The following is a 13,794-nucleotide window of genomic DNA, read 5'->3' as shown; positions in this document are numbered from 1 at the left end:
AAATCCTCCCACTCACTTGCCACCAATCCAGACTTCCACATTCACTAATCAATAAACCATTTTACTTATTAAAATTAAATGAACAAAAACATACTATTGGCATTATCAATGCTTGTTAAATTCTGTGGGTGGTTATGCCATCAGCACACCCGCTTATGAGCAGCTGCACTCATTTATATACCTTTCTAGGAGGATGTCAAGGTGCATCTTCTCATGGGCGCTGAACTCACCTTATGGTGCCACTCAGGGACTCTGGTTGCCACAGCTATCTCTATTCCTGACCTTAGGGAAAGTACAAGGTAAGATGGCAACGTAATATTTCAAAAAAGGTAGCAGGTGCTCCTCTCCAGAAAGAGCATGGCATGACACCCTGTTCTGAGATAAGAGTTTGCAGTACACGCTTTTTGCTCACTGTACATTTCACAGATGGGAAATATCCATTTGCATATCAGTCTTTGTCCTGCCCACATGGGCAGTCCAGCACCGAAACGCTATGGCAATTCCTCTCTGAACAACAGTACCAACAGCAACCCCATACACGTGTTTCAGCCTTGTTGGGCCTCATCAGTGAGGTGGAGCTGTGCCTCTCTGACCACAGTGAGCAGGGAGTACACATCTGGTTGCCCCCAGGTAACTCAGGGTGACCAACCCCAAGTTCCTTGCAAATATTTCAAAAAAGGTAGGAGGGGCTCCTCTCCAGAAAGAACATGGCATGATAACCTGTTCTGAGATGAGAGTTTGCAGCACATGCTTTTTGCTCACTGTACCTTTCACATATGGGAAATATCAATTTACATATCAGTCTTTGACCCGCCCACATGGGCAGTCCAGCACCGAAACGCTATGGCAATTCCTTTCTGAACAAAACTACCAACAGCAACCCCATACACGTGTTTCAGCCTTGTTGGGCCTCATCAGGGAGGTGAAGCTGTGCCTCTCTGAGCACAGTGAGCAGGGAGTCCACGTCTGGTTGCCCACAGGTACCTCAGGGTGACCAACCCCAAGTTCCTTGCAAATATTTCAAAAAAGGTAGCAGGTGCTCCTCTCCAGGAAGAACATGGCATGATAACCTGTTCTGAGATGAGAGTTTGCAGCACACACTTTTTGCTCACTGTACCTTTCACAGATGGGAAATATCAATTTGCATATCAGTCTTTGTCCCGCCCACATGGGCAGTCCAGCACCAAAACCCTATGGCAATTCCTCTCTGAACAAGAGTACCAACAGCAACCCCATCCATGTGTTTCAGCCTTGTTGGGCCTCATCAGTGAGGTGAAGCTGTGCCTCTCTGAGCACAGTGAGCAGGGAGTCCACGTCTGGTTGAACCCAGGTAACTCAGGGTGACCAACCCCAAGTTCCTTGCAAATATTTCAAAAAAGGTAGTTGGCGCTCCTCTCTAGAAAGAACATGGCATGATAACCTGTTCTGAGATGAGAGTTTGCCGCAGATGCTTTTTGCTCACTGTACCTTTCACAGAAGGGAAATATCTATTTGCATATCAGTCTTTGTCCTGCCCACATGGGCAGTCCAGCACAGAAATGCTATGGCAATTCCTCTCGGAACAAGAGTACCAACAGAAACCCCATATGCGTGTTTCAGCCTTGTTGGGCCATCAATTAATTAATCCATCCATCCATTCAATCCATCCACTCACATGTCAACAATTCATCCTTCTACTAATTTTTCACCAACTAAACCATCCTCCCACTCACTTGCCACCAATCCATACTTCCACATTGACTAATCAATAAACCATTTTACTTATTAAAAATAAATTAACAAAAACATACTATTGGCATTATCAATGCTTGTTAAATTCTGTGTGTGGTTATGCCATCACCACACCCGCTTAAGAGCAGCTGCACTCATTTATATACCTTTCTAGGAGGATGTCACGGTGCATCTTCTCGTGGGCGCTGCACTCACCTTATGGTGCCACTCAGGTTGCCACAGCTATCCCTATTCCTGACCTTAGGGAAAGTACAAGGTGAGATGGCAACGTAATACAAAGCTTCCTTACTATTGTGCCAGCTTCTGTGATCCTGTTTAGGGCAAACTGATTTCCTTCTATTCTGCCCGTGTTGTATTTCCTCAGCGCCAGGTCTACAGCTTCGAACACGCTGGGGTCATTGCAGCTGGCATCTTGGACTGGCAGGAGATCCCCCGCACTGGAGAGGACCTGGGAGCAGAGAAAGAGCACCGCGAACCACTTCATGGCTGCAGACGAGTCCCCACTGTCCTACAGGATCAGTTCCTGGACAAGGGAACGGGCGCGGCGTCCCACTGACCTCCTCACCTTCTATTAATGAGTAGCGGCTGCAGGGGTGGATGAGCTTTGCGTGCACCGTTTGTCTTCTTTCCGCAGTTCAAACAGCCGGGGTTTAGGCAAACAGGCTTTTAAAGAAGCACCAAGGTTGTCAACCTGTTTCTTGGCATAGCGGGGGCTGATAACCGTTCCCCGTGATTTTGTGACTTCTTTTACATCCTTCAGGGTTAAACGAAGATTATTGATTCCTCTGCTTTCCAAGATCCTTTAGATCTCTCGGCTGAAGATCCCTTTGTAGTCAGTTCTGGACAGGGGGATCACTTCGAAAATCTCACAGCCTTGCACTTAGTTCCCACAATGAAATGATCAAACCTAAGGGACCAGCGGTCGTTCAACTCATCGGATCACATATGTGTCGTCGTACTTTGCACAACAAGAGCTTTTACAGCCCCAGACGTATCTGATTAGGGTTTGATCTACTTTGGATTCAAAGCAATGATTTCAATCTGTTGGACAAGGAACAAGATTTATGGCCACACACTAACTGCGCATCCTGCAGCTTTCCACATAATAAATAACCTGATAGATTGTATATGTTTTACTTTATTTAAGCAATAAACCCAGAGGTGGGCAGGCATTTTCGCTCTGGCTGTAAGCCTGACCGGCAATGCTCGCCCACCTAGGGGCTTAAAACTTTTTTTTTTTAAAGTTATGACAAAGGGAGCAGGGAACTACAAGTAGTCCCTTCACCCTTTCATTTGAGGCCATTCTGGGCTGAGGAAGAGGCGAGCGACAACGTGAAAAGCAGCAGGGTGTGCAGTGTGTGCAACCAGTTGGGGATGTAGCATTGGGGTAGGGTTGAGGAGGGAAGAAGGGAGGCAGGGACTGGAGGTCAGAGCACCAGGAGGTAAAGATGCGGCCTCCCGCTGTTCATGACGCTCAAAATGTGGGCAATACCATGAGGTAAAGCTCTTCTTCCAAGCACCTAATTGGATTGAAGGTCCCATGACATCACCTAGAGGGCGTCTTGTCTTTAGTGTACTACTGGTGGCTGTTTTCATTGGTTAACTAGTTGGATTATCCCATTATCCCTACCAGCCCTCCTTGCTCCCCTGAATTTTTGCCTGACTGCTCTCCTATTTCTATCACTTTTAGCGGGGTTTAGCGTCCTTAAAGGGGGGATTTGTTGTTCTGCAATTAGACCAGGTGGTTGTACAGCTTTCAACAGAGGCCTTTACAAAAAAATGCAAACATCCTAATTATGTGACCGGTAAATACTGCCTAATTGTGTGGGTGAATATGATCAAACAAAATCTGGCATAGAAAAGGTGGAGCTAAAAATTGAAAAAGCCCTCGCCCCCAAAAATGGGCAGTGGTGCACCTAAATGGGTGGAATAAGCGGGCATCTCTGATTTCCACTTGCTCAAACACTTTCCAATGTAATGCACAGAAGGTCATTACTGGCACTACTGCACATCACAATACGTGCTACAGTAGCAATATATGATATGATAAGTCACTCATAACGCGCCTGTACACAAGTGTTTCTAGGCACGACAACACAAGGAGGGGGATACAGAGGGAGGACAAAACAACGATCTTACTAGGCCTTGTGTCATGCAGATCGCACAAGTGCGGGGAGGAGGGATGGAGAGACGTTCCAGGAGGGGGGAATGGAAAAGTGCAGGTAACTCATAAGTGCCGCCGGAAGGGGGCTCATAAGTGCAGAGGGACAGGGGACTGTAGGGTTGCAGATACAGGCCCTTAAGTGCTTGGGGGGCCCGGAAGGTAGTGCGAGGGCAACTGGACATGCAGAAGCCTGGACCTAAGTTTCAGTGGGTGGCCAGGTGACCAGTGTGTGGAGCAGTCAGGGACATCAGCAAGGGGGAGGGAAAGAGAAAGCAGAAGTGAAAAGGAAGGTCTTGAGTTGTTTCCGGAACCGGAAGTGGTTCTGCTCAAGTTTGAGAGAGGCAGAATGCTGGAGCAAGGGTGTCGATATGGTCCGTGGTGGTTCTGGATGAGTAGGGAGGAACCTGCTTTGATGAGACTTTCATAGATCGAACTTGTCTAGAACCATTGTGGGGGGATGAACTGGGCAAAGGAGGAAAAGGGAGGAGGAGAATCGGCCAAAAAGGGGTTATGGGTGGTAGAGGAGGAGGAGTTAGAGGAAGAGCGATTGGACAGGATGTCCTCAGTTTTAGTGGTGAAATGCAAGCCAGAGCCATGTAGAGGGCCTGGGAGGGAATAGGAGAGGTAGAGACTGCAACAGAATTGGCCAGCTGCTTGCAGATTTTGAAAAGTTTGGTCGAGTTGTTAGAGGCTGCAGAGACGCGGGTTTGGATATAGGCTTTCTTCTTCGAGAGGACAGATATTCTGTAATGCCTTTGGAGCAGGTGGCAGGCCACATTGTCAGAGGGTGCGCTTGATGCCCTCCACTTCCTCTCAGCCACCCTGCACTTGCGTTTAAGGGTGACAAGGTCAGAATCGTACCAAAAGTTGCACTTGAATGTAGGCTTCAAACTGATCCTTATTACAGGGGCATGGATATCAAGAGTGTTAGAGATAGAGAGATGAAGTTTAGAGAGGGCTGTGCCAGGGTATGAGTCAGCCAAAGGTGTAGGAGGAGGAGAGAAAGTAACAGTGAAAGCCTCCACTGACACGCGCTTCATGGGCTGGATGACTGAGAAAGTTGGTGGGAGTGGGGTCGGCTTGGCCTGAGTGGTAGAGAGAGAAAGGTGGGAGGAAAGAAAAAAGTGGTCTCTCTAAGAGAGAGGAGTGGTGATAGGGTTGGAGAGGGGGAGGTCTGATGAGATCAGAACATCCAGGGTTTGCCCTGCAGAGTGAGACAGGCCAGAGGGAAGAATAGAAAGGGAGAGAGAGTCACATAGGTTGCAAAAGAGCCACAAAGAGGGCATGGATGTTCAGGTCTCTGAGGAGGAGAAGTTGAGAGGTAGCAGCAAGAAGGGAAGAGGAGAGGTCAGCCCACTCAGAGGGCAAGAGGGCGACCTGGCCAGGCGACCAGTAGATAGTGGCCACAGTGAGAGAGAGGATAGGAGAGATAGAGAGCCTACAGACCAGGATTTCAAAAGATGAGTAGTCCTGCGGTGGAATGACAGAAGCACAGATCTAATCCGGGAAAATCAGGGCTACACCCCCTCTGGGATGGTTAGTTCTGGCTACAGAGAGGATCTTGTAGCCATCGGAAGGAGAGTGTCAAAACTCATGACAGAGCTGGCCTTGAACCAAGTCTCGATGAGACCGAGTACATCCAAATAAAGCTCTTCCAGGAGACGACAGATGTCAGAAGATTGTTTGACTGCGGAGCAAGAGTTAAGAGTAGCAAAGTGGAACAGATTGCCACCTCTGCAGGACTTCCATGGAGGGGTACAGGCATGAGGTGCGGCCTGCATAAGTGTTAGAGGAGCCTGAGGGTAGGCAGAGGCAGAAGGAAGAGATAGCAGGTGGGTCAGAGAGGAAGAAGAGGGTGCCAGAGAGGCAGTGGAAGGAGGAGAAGGCAGGGTGTTCAGAGAAGGAAACACTCCAGTCTGCCTCCCAAACAGACAGCCGGCTGCTGCACACTGGAAGGACGAATAAGAAAATAACTAGGGAAACAAGAGAAAGCACAGACCAACGGCACCACAGGGAGTGATGGGACAGGGAACACCAGGAAACAAGACCATGGAGGAAAAGAGAGAAGGGATAGGACTCCTCACGGGTGCACCCAATGCACTGGACAATCAGCTACCAATCAAACACACCCAGTCAAGCGAGTGGACAAATGGGGCCCCACAACTAACCCCAGATCCTCCACCGCCCGGTGAAGTACCATCAGTACCGAATGACGTCAAAGCGACAAGGATCATGACAAGAATGGAAGCCCATCAGAATAAACGTGTGAGCCAAGAGAAGCACATCACTATACACCACAGCAACCCCAGACCAAGGGGGAAAGGGGGGCTGGACAACAAATGTCCCCTATACACCTTTGGGAGAAGGCTGGACTGCAGAGGTGGCTCTCCTAAATCTGACTGTGACCAGGACTACCCCTCTGTAGTGCAAAAAACGATGCTGTCAAGGTAATTTCACAATGAGACTATCACACTTCAGAACATAGCAACCCACACAGCAGTGGAACACATCATGACTTCAGTTTCTTTACATGTGCCAACTGCCAGGGGTAACACTTTACTTACCAAGGACAAGCAACCAAAACAGAATAGAGGACTGGCATGGAGGCAGTATGCTTTAACGCTGAAGGCCCCCCATGTATGCAGGTGAGGAGAAGGGGACACCCACTGCTTGGGATAACAGACAAAATAAGTACAGTTCACTGTGGGGAAAGTGCATGCAAACACCTTGCCCTCCTGGTGGGGAACTGGACCACAGCTTCCACTGTAGCCAGCACAACCGCTGCTGCTTATCAGCGGTCCCCCAAGCAAGAGCAAGAGGCAAGAGCAGACTCCAGTTACCAAGAAGGCCATGTGCAGCATGGGCAGGTGTATCAACGACATCATAGGTCTAAAGGGGGTGATAGCAAATCTACTGGGCTAGAGCCATCAATGGCCACTACGTCGATAGTGGCCTGTCAGAGGCCTCAGCTGTACAACCAGCCAAGCAGCGTGCCTCAAGCCTGTACCAGTACTGCAGAGACCTCTGCCCCCACCAAGGCGATCAGCAGATGTCCTGCTACACAGGCTGCCTCCTCTCTGATTGCTAGGATTCCAGGTGATAAAAAGGCAGCCCCTGTCACCTCTATCTACGACTACAATGAATCCCTGGATTGTCAATATGGCCTAAACACAGGACTATACTATAACACTAACCTTCAGTATGACTACAACTCGCCGACTGCACAGTACGTGTACTGGGAGAGTGGGAAACAAACCTATCGCCCGGCTTCAAAAAATGGCCCGCAACAGCAGCAACCGAATGGCATGGCCGCCAACACAAAGGACCAGAAAGACAGAAAAGAGAAACACAAGAGTAGGGCTGCTCATCAGGATGCCAAAGAGATGGAGAGCTGGGCTAAGAGTTTGAATGGACAGAAAGAAGATCCTAAGAACAACTTTCAGACATTGCCCTCCAAAGACAAAGAGAGAAGGGGGTCGACAACAGCAAATACCAGCGCCATCCGGTTTGAAGGAAAGGTTGCTCAGGCTGAAAGGCAACTAATGATGCCAGAGAGGACAATGCTAATGGGGAAGAAGGATGTGGAACAGGAGCGAGTGACAGAGGGTGAGGAAGATGTCAACACCGCTGAGGTAACCGAGGACTGCACCGAGGAGAAAACAACAGCGTGGACCACGAACATGCATGCTGTTGGAGGAAGATCTCACCCGGGGCAGCTTAGCTAGTATGGCACAGAGGTCCCGGCGTGATTGCAGAGAGGAAGAACAGCGAAACGGAACAAGACCAATGCGAATACCACAACGGCCTCCAGAACACAGGAGAAGAAAGATCAACCCCTACAAAGATGATAATCAAGGGTGGGGCATTGTGACATGAAACATGGCCAGCCCACCTTAAGGAGAGAACCACCTTAAGGGAAAAAGATGGAATCGAAGGACAGGTGGGAGGAGGAAGGAAGCGGAGATGCGAGTAGAGCCTGAGAACACAGAAATCTGGAGAGGGCAATAAAGATGGTTGAAGAGGTCCTTGTCTCTGTGTGTTTCTGTGCACGTTGTGTGGGGCACAGGCAAGTGGAGCTCCAGTGAAGAGAGGCCAGCCGACCGCAACAATGGTTAAGGCAAATTGGTGAAAAATCCCCTGGCTAGCATATGTAAATGAGGTGCTGACCAACAGCAATATTTTGACCTTTTCCCCTCCTGAAGGTTTGCTGTCGAATAAGCGAATGGAAGACTATAAGCAGACTTTGTTTCGGGCAACGATGGCAAAGGAGGGAGAGTATAGAACTTGTCACAAACTTTGACAGAAACCATGCTGCGATAAGTAGGGCAAATGTGATTCAGCCATACATTGTGTGGAATTCTAAAAAGAGAGATCGCTGGCTGATCACGTGGGCCAGATTTGACTGTTTAAGCTGAGCAGGAATACGGAAAAGTGGCCAGGGTACCCTAGCAATCCGAGCTGCCCAGTTTGTGGGGCAGCAAGAGAAGACCTGAAACACTTGTTGATACTATTCTGCCCGGCATATAGAAACGTGATTGGATCTACAATTTTCCCGGTGCTCAAGAATATGGACACTTGTGCATATAGGACGGCCTTATGCTTCTTGTTGTCTGTAGACTCAGCATTGTCACCCGGGCCCTCCTGGCATACCTGAAAAAGGCATGTATCAGAGAAAGGGGTTTTTATCAGACCAGTAAGGACCTATTTAATCCATGTTACCGGGTTTTATTTGTGCTGTATTAATTTATAATGCATAATTGTAGGACAATTCTATTTCTGTGTTTTTAAAATTGGTGTGAAATGTGATTGTGAATAATGCCCTTTCTGCAGAGTTCCGATCTGAGTTCCAGTCTGCACCAGTCCCTGCTGTGTCAAGACGTGCTTTTCTGCCTCTCTGCTGCACCGTGTCCACTGCTCTACAGTGTACATCTTTAAGAAAAATATAAGCTCCACCAGCTTTAAAAACTCAATTTCAGCACGGAGCGCGCGCAGAGTTCTGAGCTGAGTTCCAGTCTGCACCAGTCCCTGCTGTGTCAAGATGTGCTTTTCTGCCTCTCTGCTGCACCGTGTCCACTGCTTTACAGTGTACACCTTTAAGAAAAAGATAAGCTCCACCAGCTTTAAAAACTCAATTTCAGCACGGAGCGCGCGCGAAGTTCCGAGCTGAGTTCCAGTCTGCAGCGGTAGCAGACGTGGACGTGGAGGTGGACGCTCCAGATCCAGGCACAAAGGTACGCGGTTCTCCCGGCCTTATCTCTCTGAACTTCTCTATGAACTTCTCTCGAACTCTTTTGAACATCAAGGCCGGGCCTCTTGAGCTCTCTGAACTTTTCATTCACCCCGAGTTCATCTCGAGAGACTGATCTGCATCGCTGAGCCCATCCCTCCTTCCTTTCCCCCCCCTCTCCCTCTCCCTTTCCCCACCTTCTCCCCTCCCCCTACCCTATCCTGTTCACCGCCCCTCTCATGGAGGAAGATCCTGAACAACGGCTCTTAAGGAGCCACGTCAAAAAAAACATCCTGCCCTTGAATCCACCTCTTACCTCAAACGCCGCCTCTGTGACTCTGGCGGTGAAACGTCCGCTGACTCTGTCCGACCCGGCTCCCTCCCGAGATGTACTGCCTCCTCAACCAAAGTTCGACGACAGGGATCACTTTTCGCTACCCTCGCCACATGACGGCCTTGGACGAGAGACTTCGAATTATTCACCGGCCCTGGGCACTAAGGAATCGGCGACGCCACCCGCAGCGTCTTGCGAACTGCTGAATGCCCTACCTATGGAAGGCAGAGGCGGTGTCTCCGGACCTCTCGCTGGACAGTTTCTGGCTCCCCTAGCCGACGACACCCACCCCCTCACCGCCTCGGTGAGCGGCCCGTCCTGCGCGGGGACCGGAGGGTCCCTGACAGGGGGTCTGAGGGCGGAGGCGCCGGTGTCAGCAGCCTTACTCCTGCCACATCAGCCTTCCCCTGACCTGCATCTAGATCGTCAGGAGAGCCCGGTTCACCAGACCACGTTAGCTTTGATGCATCCTGTTCCGGAGGATAGCCCTGTCATCTCCAGCCTCGCAGAAAAAACCACGCTCTCTTCTAATCCTCTTGCAGCAGTTCATACACCCAGTGAGATCACTGGGGACCTGATCCCACGGACAAACTTATATCTTGCGGCTGATACCACTATCCTCCCTTCCTATGCAGACCCAGCAGACCCAGCATTGGACCCGATCTTCGCTCCACTTTTAGATCCTCAAACTCAAACTCGGCTCTCAAAATTTGTCTCAGAGTCAGACTCCGAGGTAGATTCCGATCAATGCTCCATAACGTCGGATAATTGCAATCACAAGCTAAACCCTCAATCAAACAAGAAAAGATCATTTTACAAAAAAAAGGTAAATCAACACCTAAAATTCGGCTACCCAAGCCTCAAACTGTAAATTGCTCACTACAGTAAAAAAACATCAAAACCATCCGGAGCTTACTGTAAAAGCCAGCAGACAGACCAAAAACCATGGCTCCCATCCAGGCCAAAAAAAGCGAGGCCACGGAAAACTCACCTTACCAATCCTGCTCTTGTCGAATGCTTTACTGAACTTCTTCAAGGCACAAGGTAAAAGGAAACTATCAAACGACTCCGAACTTTCGGACACGGAAATCTTGGAAGCACTGGAGGAAACTCCACCGCCTCTAAATGTAGAAAACCTACTGCTCCCCTTCCAACTCAACCACTTGCAGCTGGGAAAGATGCAGCCCAAGTCTCGCTCAGTCCCTGAATTTCCCCAGACATAGCGGGCCCTCCCCAATTGGCCCCGAAACATTTACAAACCATAAGTCCAACTTCACCAGTTGAACGGCAGGCATCGAATATAACATTGCCTGTGCCGAGGTCGGAGGCCAGTACGCAGGTTCTTCCTATCACTGACGCCCGGCTGTCTCATCATGGACTTTCGGACATTCTGACCTGCTGCAATCAAAAGCCTATCCGCCCCAAAGAGGAATGAGCCCCCAACCATGGACTAAGGTCCATTCAACCACCTCGAAACTGTCCTGGGCACTCCAAGGACCTTCACCTCATCCCCGCCCTTTGGAGGCGTTGAGTCTGGTATACGGCCGACCCTGTCAAGGCCTTCAAACCAACCAGACGCGGGGGGCATCAGCTCCAGGCGCCAACACTCAGTCCCAAACCCCACATCTTTAGACTCTAGGGACACTCCACTGAAGAATGGAAGATCTACTGACTTTCCCTCACCTACCCACAAAGATTCGCCAAACAACAGAAAAGACATGACCACAATCATGTCTGCAATAACTATTGCAATGGCTCCCTTTTGCAAATTTTATGAAACACTAGGTGACGTCTCAAGAGACAACACGGCAACTCTAGCAATTATGCAGTCCAAGCTAACCTTCCTGGAAGGCTACATAACCGCCATTGACTTGAAGTACGATATTCCACAAAGAGCAAAGGACGCACCAGCCCCCACTGTGGACAAGCCTTTGGCTCCTACCTTTTCTAAAAACACGCTACCTGAGACAGTGGAGCACAATTCAGCAAAGACCCACCAGTTCAGACAGCCTGATGGAATTGCTCCATTATTCTTAAATAAACCTAAACTGCCATTAACTGTAAGCACGACAAAAGTCACTCTTAAGTCACCATCTGCAAATAGCCCCGGACAGAACCAATGCTCAGGGCGGGAAAAAAAGGTATTAAAACTAGCCATGAAGGACCAACTGAATACCCTCACTCACCAACCAATTAATCGTGCTCCTGATTCGACCACATCGGGTTCTCAGGCGCACATACCCCCTGGCAATGCAGACTCAGAGATTACTCGGGCAAGTTCGGTGACTGACCTAACCCAGTCTCCCAAATCAACGGCGGAACTTATGGACTCAAGCCTTCTATCTACTACGTCCTCTCACTCTGAGCAAGAATCGCCTGACAGAGGCAGCGCTTCTTTTTTTTTGAAACGTCAAATTAAATACATATCGTACAGACATCAGGGTCACACAGTATCATCTTCCTCTGGGATCATGTCACACAGGTACATTCTGAATGGCCCCCATATGTCTTTGGGCCTACACATCGATGGACGTGTGATGACAAACTGCTCTTCAGCTTCATTAACATGTGTCAATTCCTTAAGAAACTGTTTCATAGTGGGCGGCCCAGTACTCTTCCACTGTTGTAGAATGCATTTTTTAGCCACTGCACACGAAACATTAAACAGTCTTCTGGTTCTTTCGGAACATTTGCCTATGTCTCCAAACAAGTATTTCTGCGGGGTTACTGCAGGGGGGTGTTATTTCCTCTAACATCTCTGCCACCTCCTTCCAGAAACCCGCCACTATCGGACATCCCCAATACATATGAAAGGCACCCGCCCCATCTGCCTTGCATTTGGGACATTCTCCCGTCACATCCGGTGCAAACCGTGCTACTTTGGCTGGAGCAAAGTGTAGTCTATTCACAATTTTGAACTGAATCAGACGAAGGCCTGCATTCAGGGAGACTCGTTTGGTGAGTGAACAGTACCTTTCCCAGGTCTGGGCATCTATGGAGATCTGCAGATCCCTCTCCCATTTTACTTTAACCATGTTAGTCGAGGGGGCGTGTGTTTGGACCGCAGCATATAGTCCCGAAATCCCCAGCCTGTCATTAGATGTTACCAACTGTACACAGGGATGAGTGGGGGGTTCCTCGGGGAAGGATGACCAGCGTCTCTGAAAGGCTGATCGCATTCGATGGTATTGAAGCACTCTAAGCGGACCCCCAGCAAAAGCTCTAGTAATTTCCTGCAGGGTCGCGAACCTCCCATCAACGAATGGGTCACCCAGCTTCATCTCCTCATTGGGGTCCCAGGCCTCCAGCAAGCCACTGCCATGTGTAGGTGGTATGTCAGGGTAGCTCCAAAGGGGGGTCTCCGGGTTATATGGGGACTCAACACCCAGTTTATTAAATATGGCTTTCCACGCACCAACTGTACAGCTCACCGGGTTGAACTTGCATGTGTCTTTATAGCATGTGTCAAATACCACAGACTTTATATTAGTATGGTGTGTGGTGAGCATTTCTATCTCCACGTGTGGGGGACCAGTAGGTTCATCATACCATTACCCCGAGAATTAGGCTTGGGCCATGTAATAGTATAACTCAAAATCAGGCGCAGCTATGCCTCCCGAGGAATATGGCTCAGTCAGTTTTTCCCACCCTATTCTAGGGGTTTTTCCATTCCAAAGAAAGGTTGTCGCCATTGACCTAAGCCTATTGAAAAAGAGCCGGCCTGGCCATATGGGGATATTAACAAAAAGATATAGCAGCTTGGGTAAAACTATCATTTTAAGGACCGCTACTCTTCCATGCAGTGATATCGGGAGGCGGTCCCATAGTAGTAATTTAGTGCTCAGGGCTTGGAGTGTGTTTTCGTGGTTGTCTGTGTAAAGCGTGTGTTTATTCCTTGAGACCACAATTCCCAGGTATCGAATGCACTCAGCAGACCACTTGAGTCCGCATGTAGAGTTGGGACACATGGTTGTCGGTGTAAGTGGGAATACCTCGGACTTGGCCTTATTTATGGAGTATCCCGAGTGGGCAGTAAATTCTTGAATCTCAGTCCTCAGGGGAGCGATATTGTTTTCAGGTTCACGAACATACAGAAGGGTGTCGTCCGCGTTTAAAGAGATCAGCTGGGAGGCCCCCCTTAAATTGATACTCCTATCCGAGTGTCTGAGCCTGATCGCAATCGCCATAGGTTCTATTGTCAGTGCGAACAATATGGGTGAGAACGGGCAACCCTGCCTGGTGCCTCTCCCCAGCAGGAATAGATCAGAAATAGTTCGATTGGTCAGCACACGTGCCCCAGGTTCCGTGTATAGCAGTTTCACGTATGCAATGAAATGG

At 49.2% G+C, this 13,794-nt stretch overlaps 1 protein-coding gene across 2 annotated transcripts in view; it reads right to left on the bottom strand.

Annotated features, from left to right (window-relative positions):
• The window catches only part of LOC138493249 (T-kininogen 2-like), a 209,602-nt gene extending 207,291 nt beyond the window's left edge, over positions 1–2,311 (bottom strand). Inside the window, exon 1 of one of the 2 annotated variants that reach the window (XM_069620384.1) lies at positions 2,021–2,311. In XM_069620384.1, the coding sequence (XP_069476485.1) occupies positions 2,021–2,215 (195 nt within the window). In that variant the 5' untranslated portion in view covers positions 2,216–2,311. The remainder of the gene's footprint in view (positions 1–2,020) is intronic. The other variant, XM_069620383.1, reaches the window with a different exon arrangement.
• Between the last annotated feature and the right edge of the window lie 11,483 nt (positions 2,312–13,794).

The sequence above is a fragment of the Ambystoma mexicanum genome, chromosome 10, assembly GCF_040938575.1.
Source record: "Ambystoma mexicanum isolate Mex_15411 chromosome 10, UKY_AmexF1_1, whole genome shotgun sequence".
In the NCBI taxonomy this organism is placed as follows: Eukaryota; Metazoa; Chordata; class Amphibia; order Caudata; family Ambystomatidae; genus Ambystoma; species Ambystoma mexicanum.
This window is presented reverse-complemented; position numbering and strand designations above follow the sequence as displayed.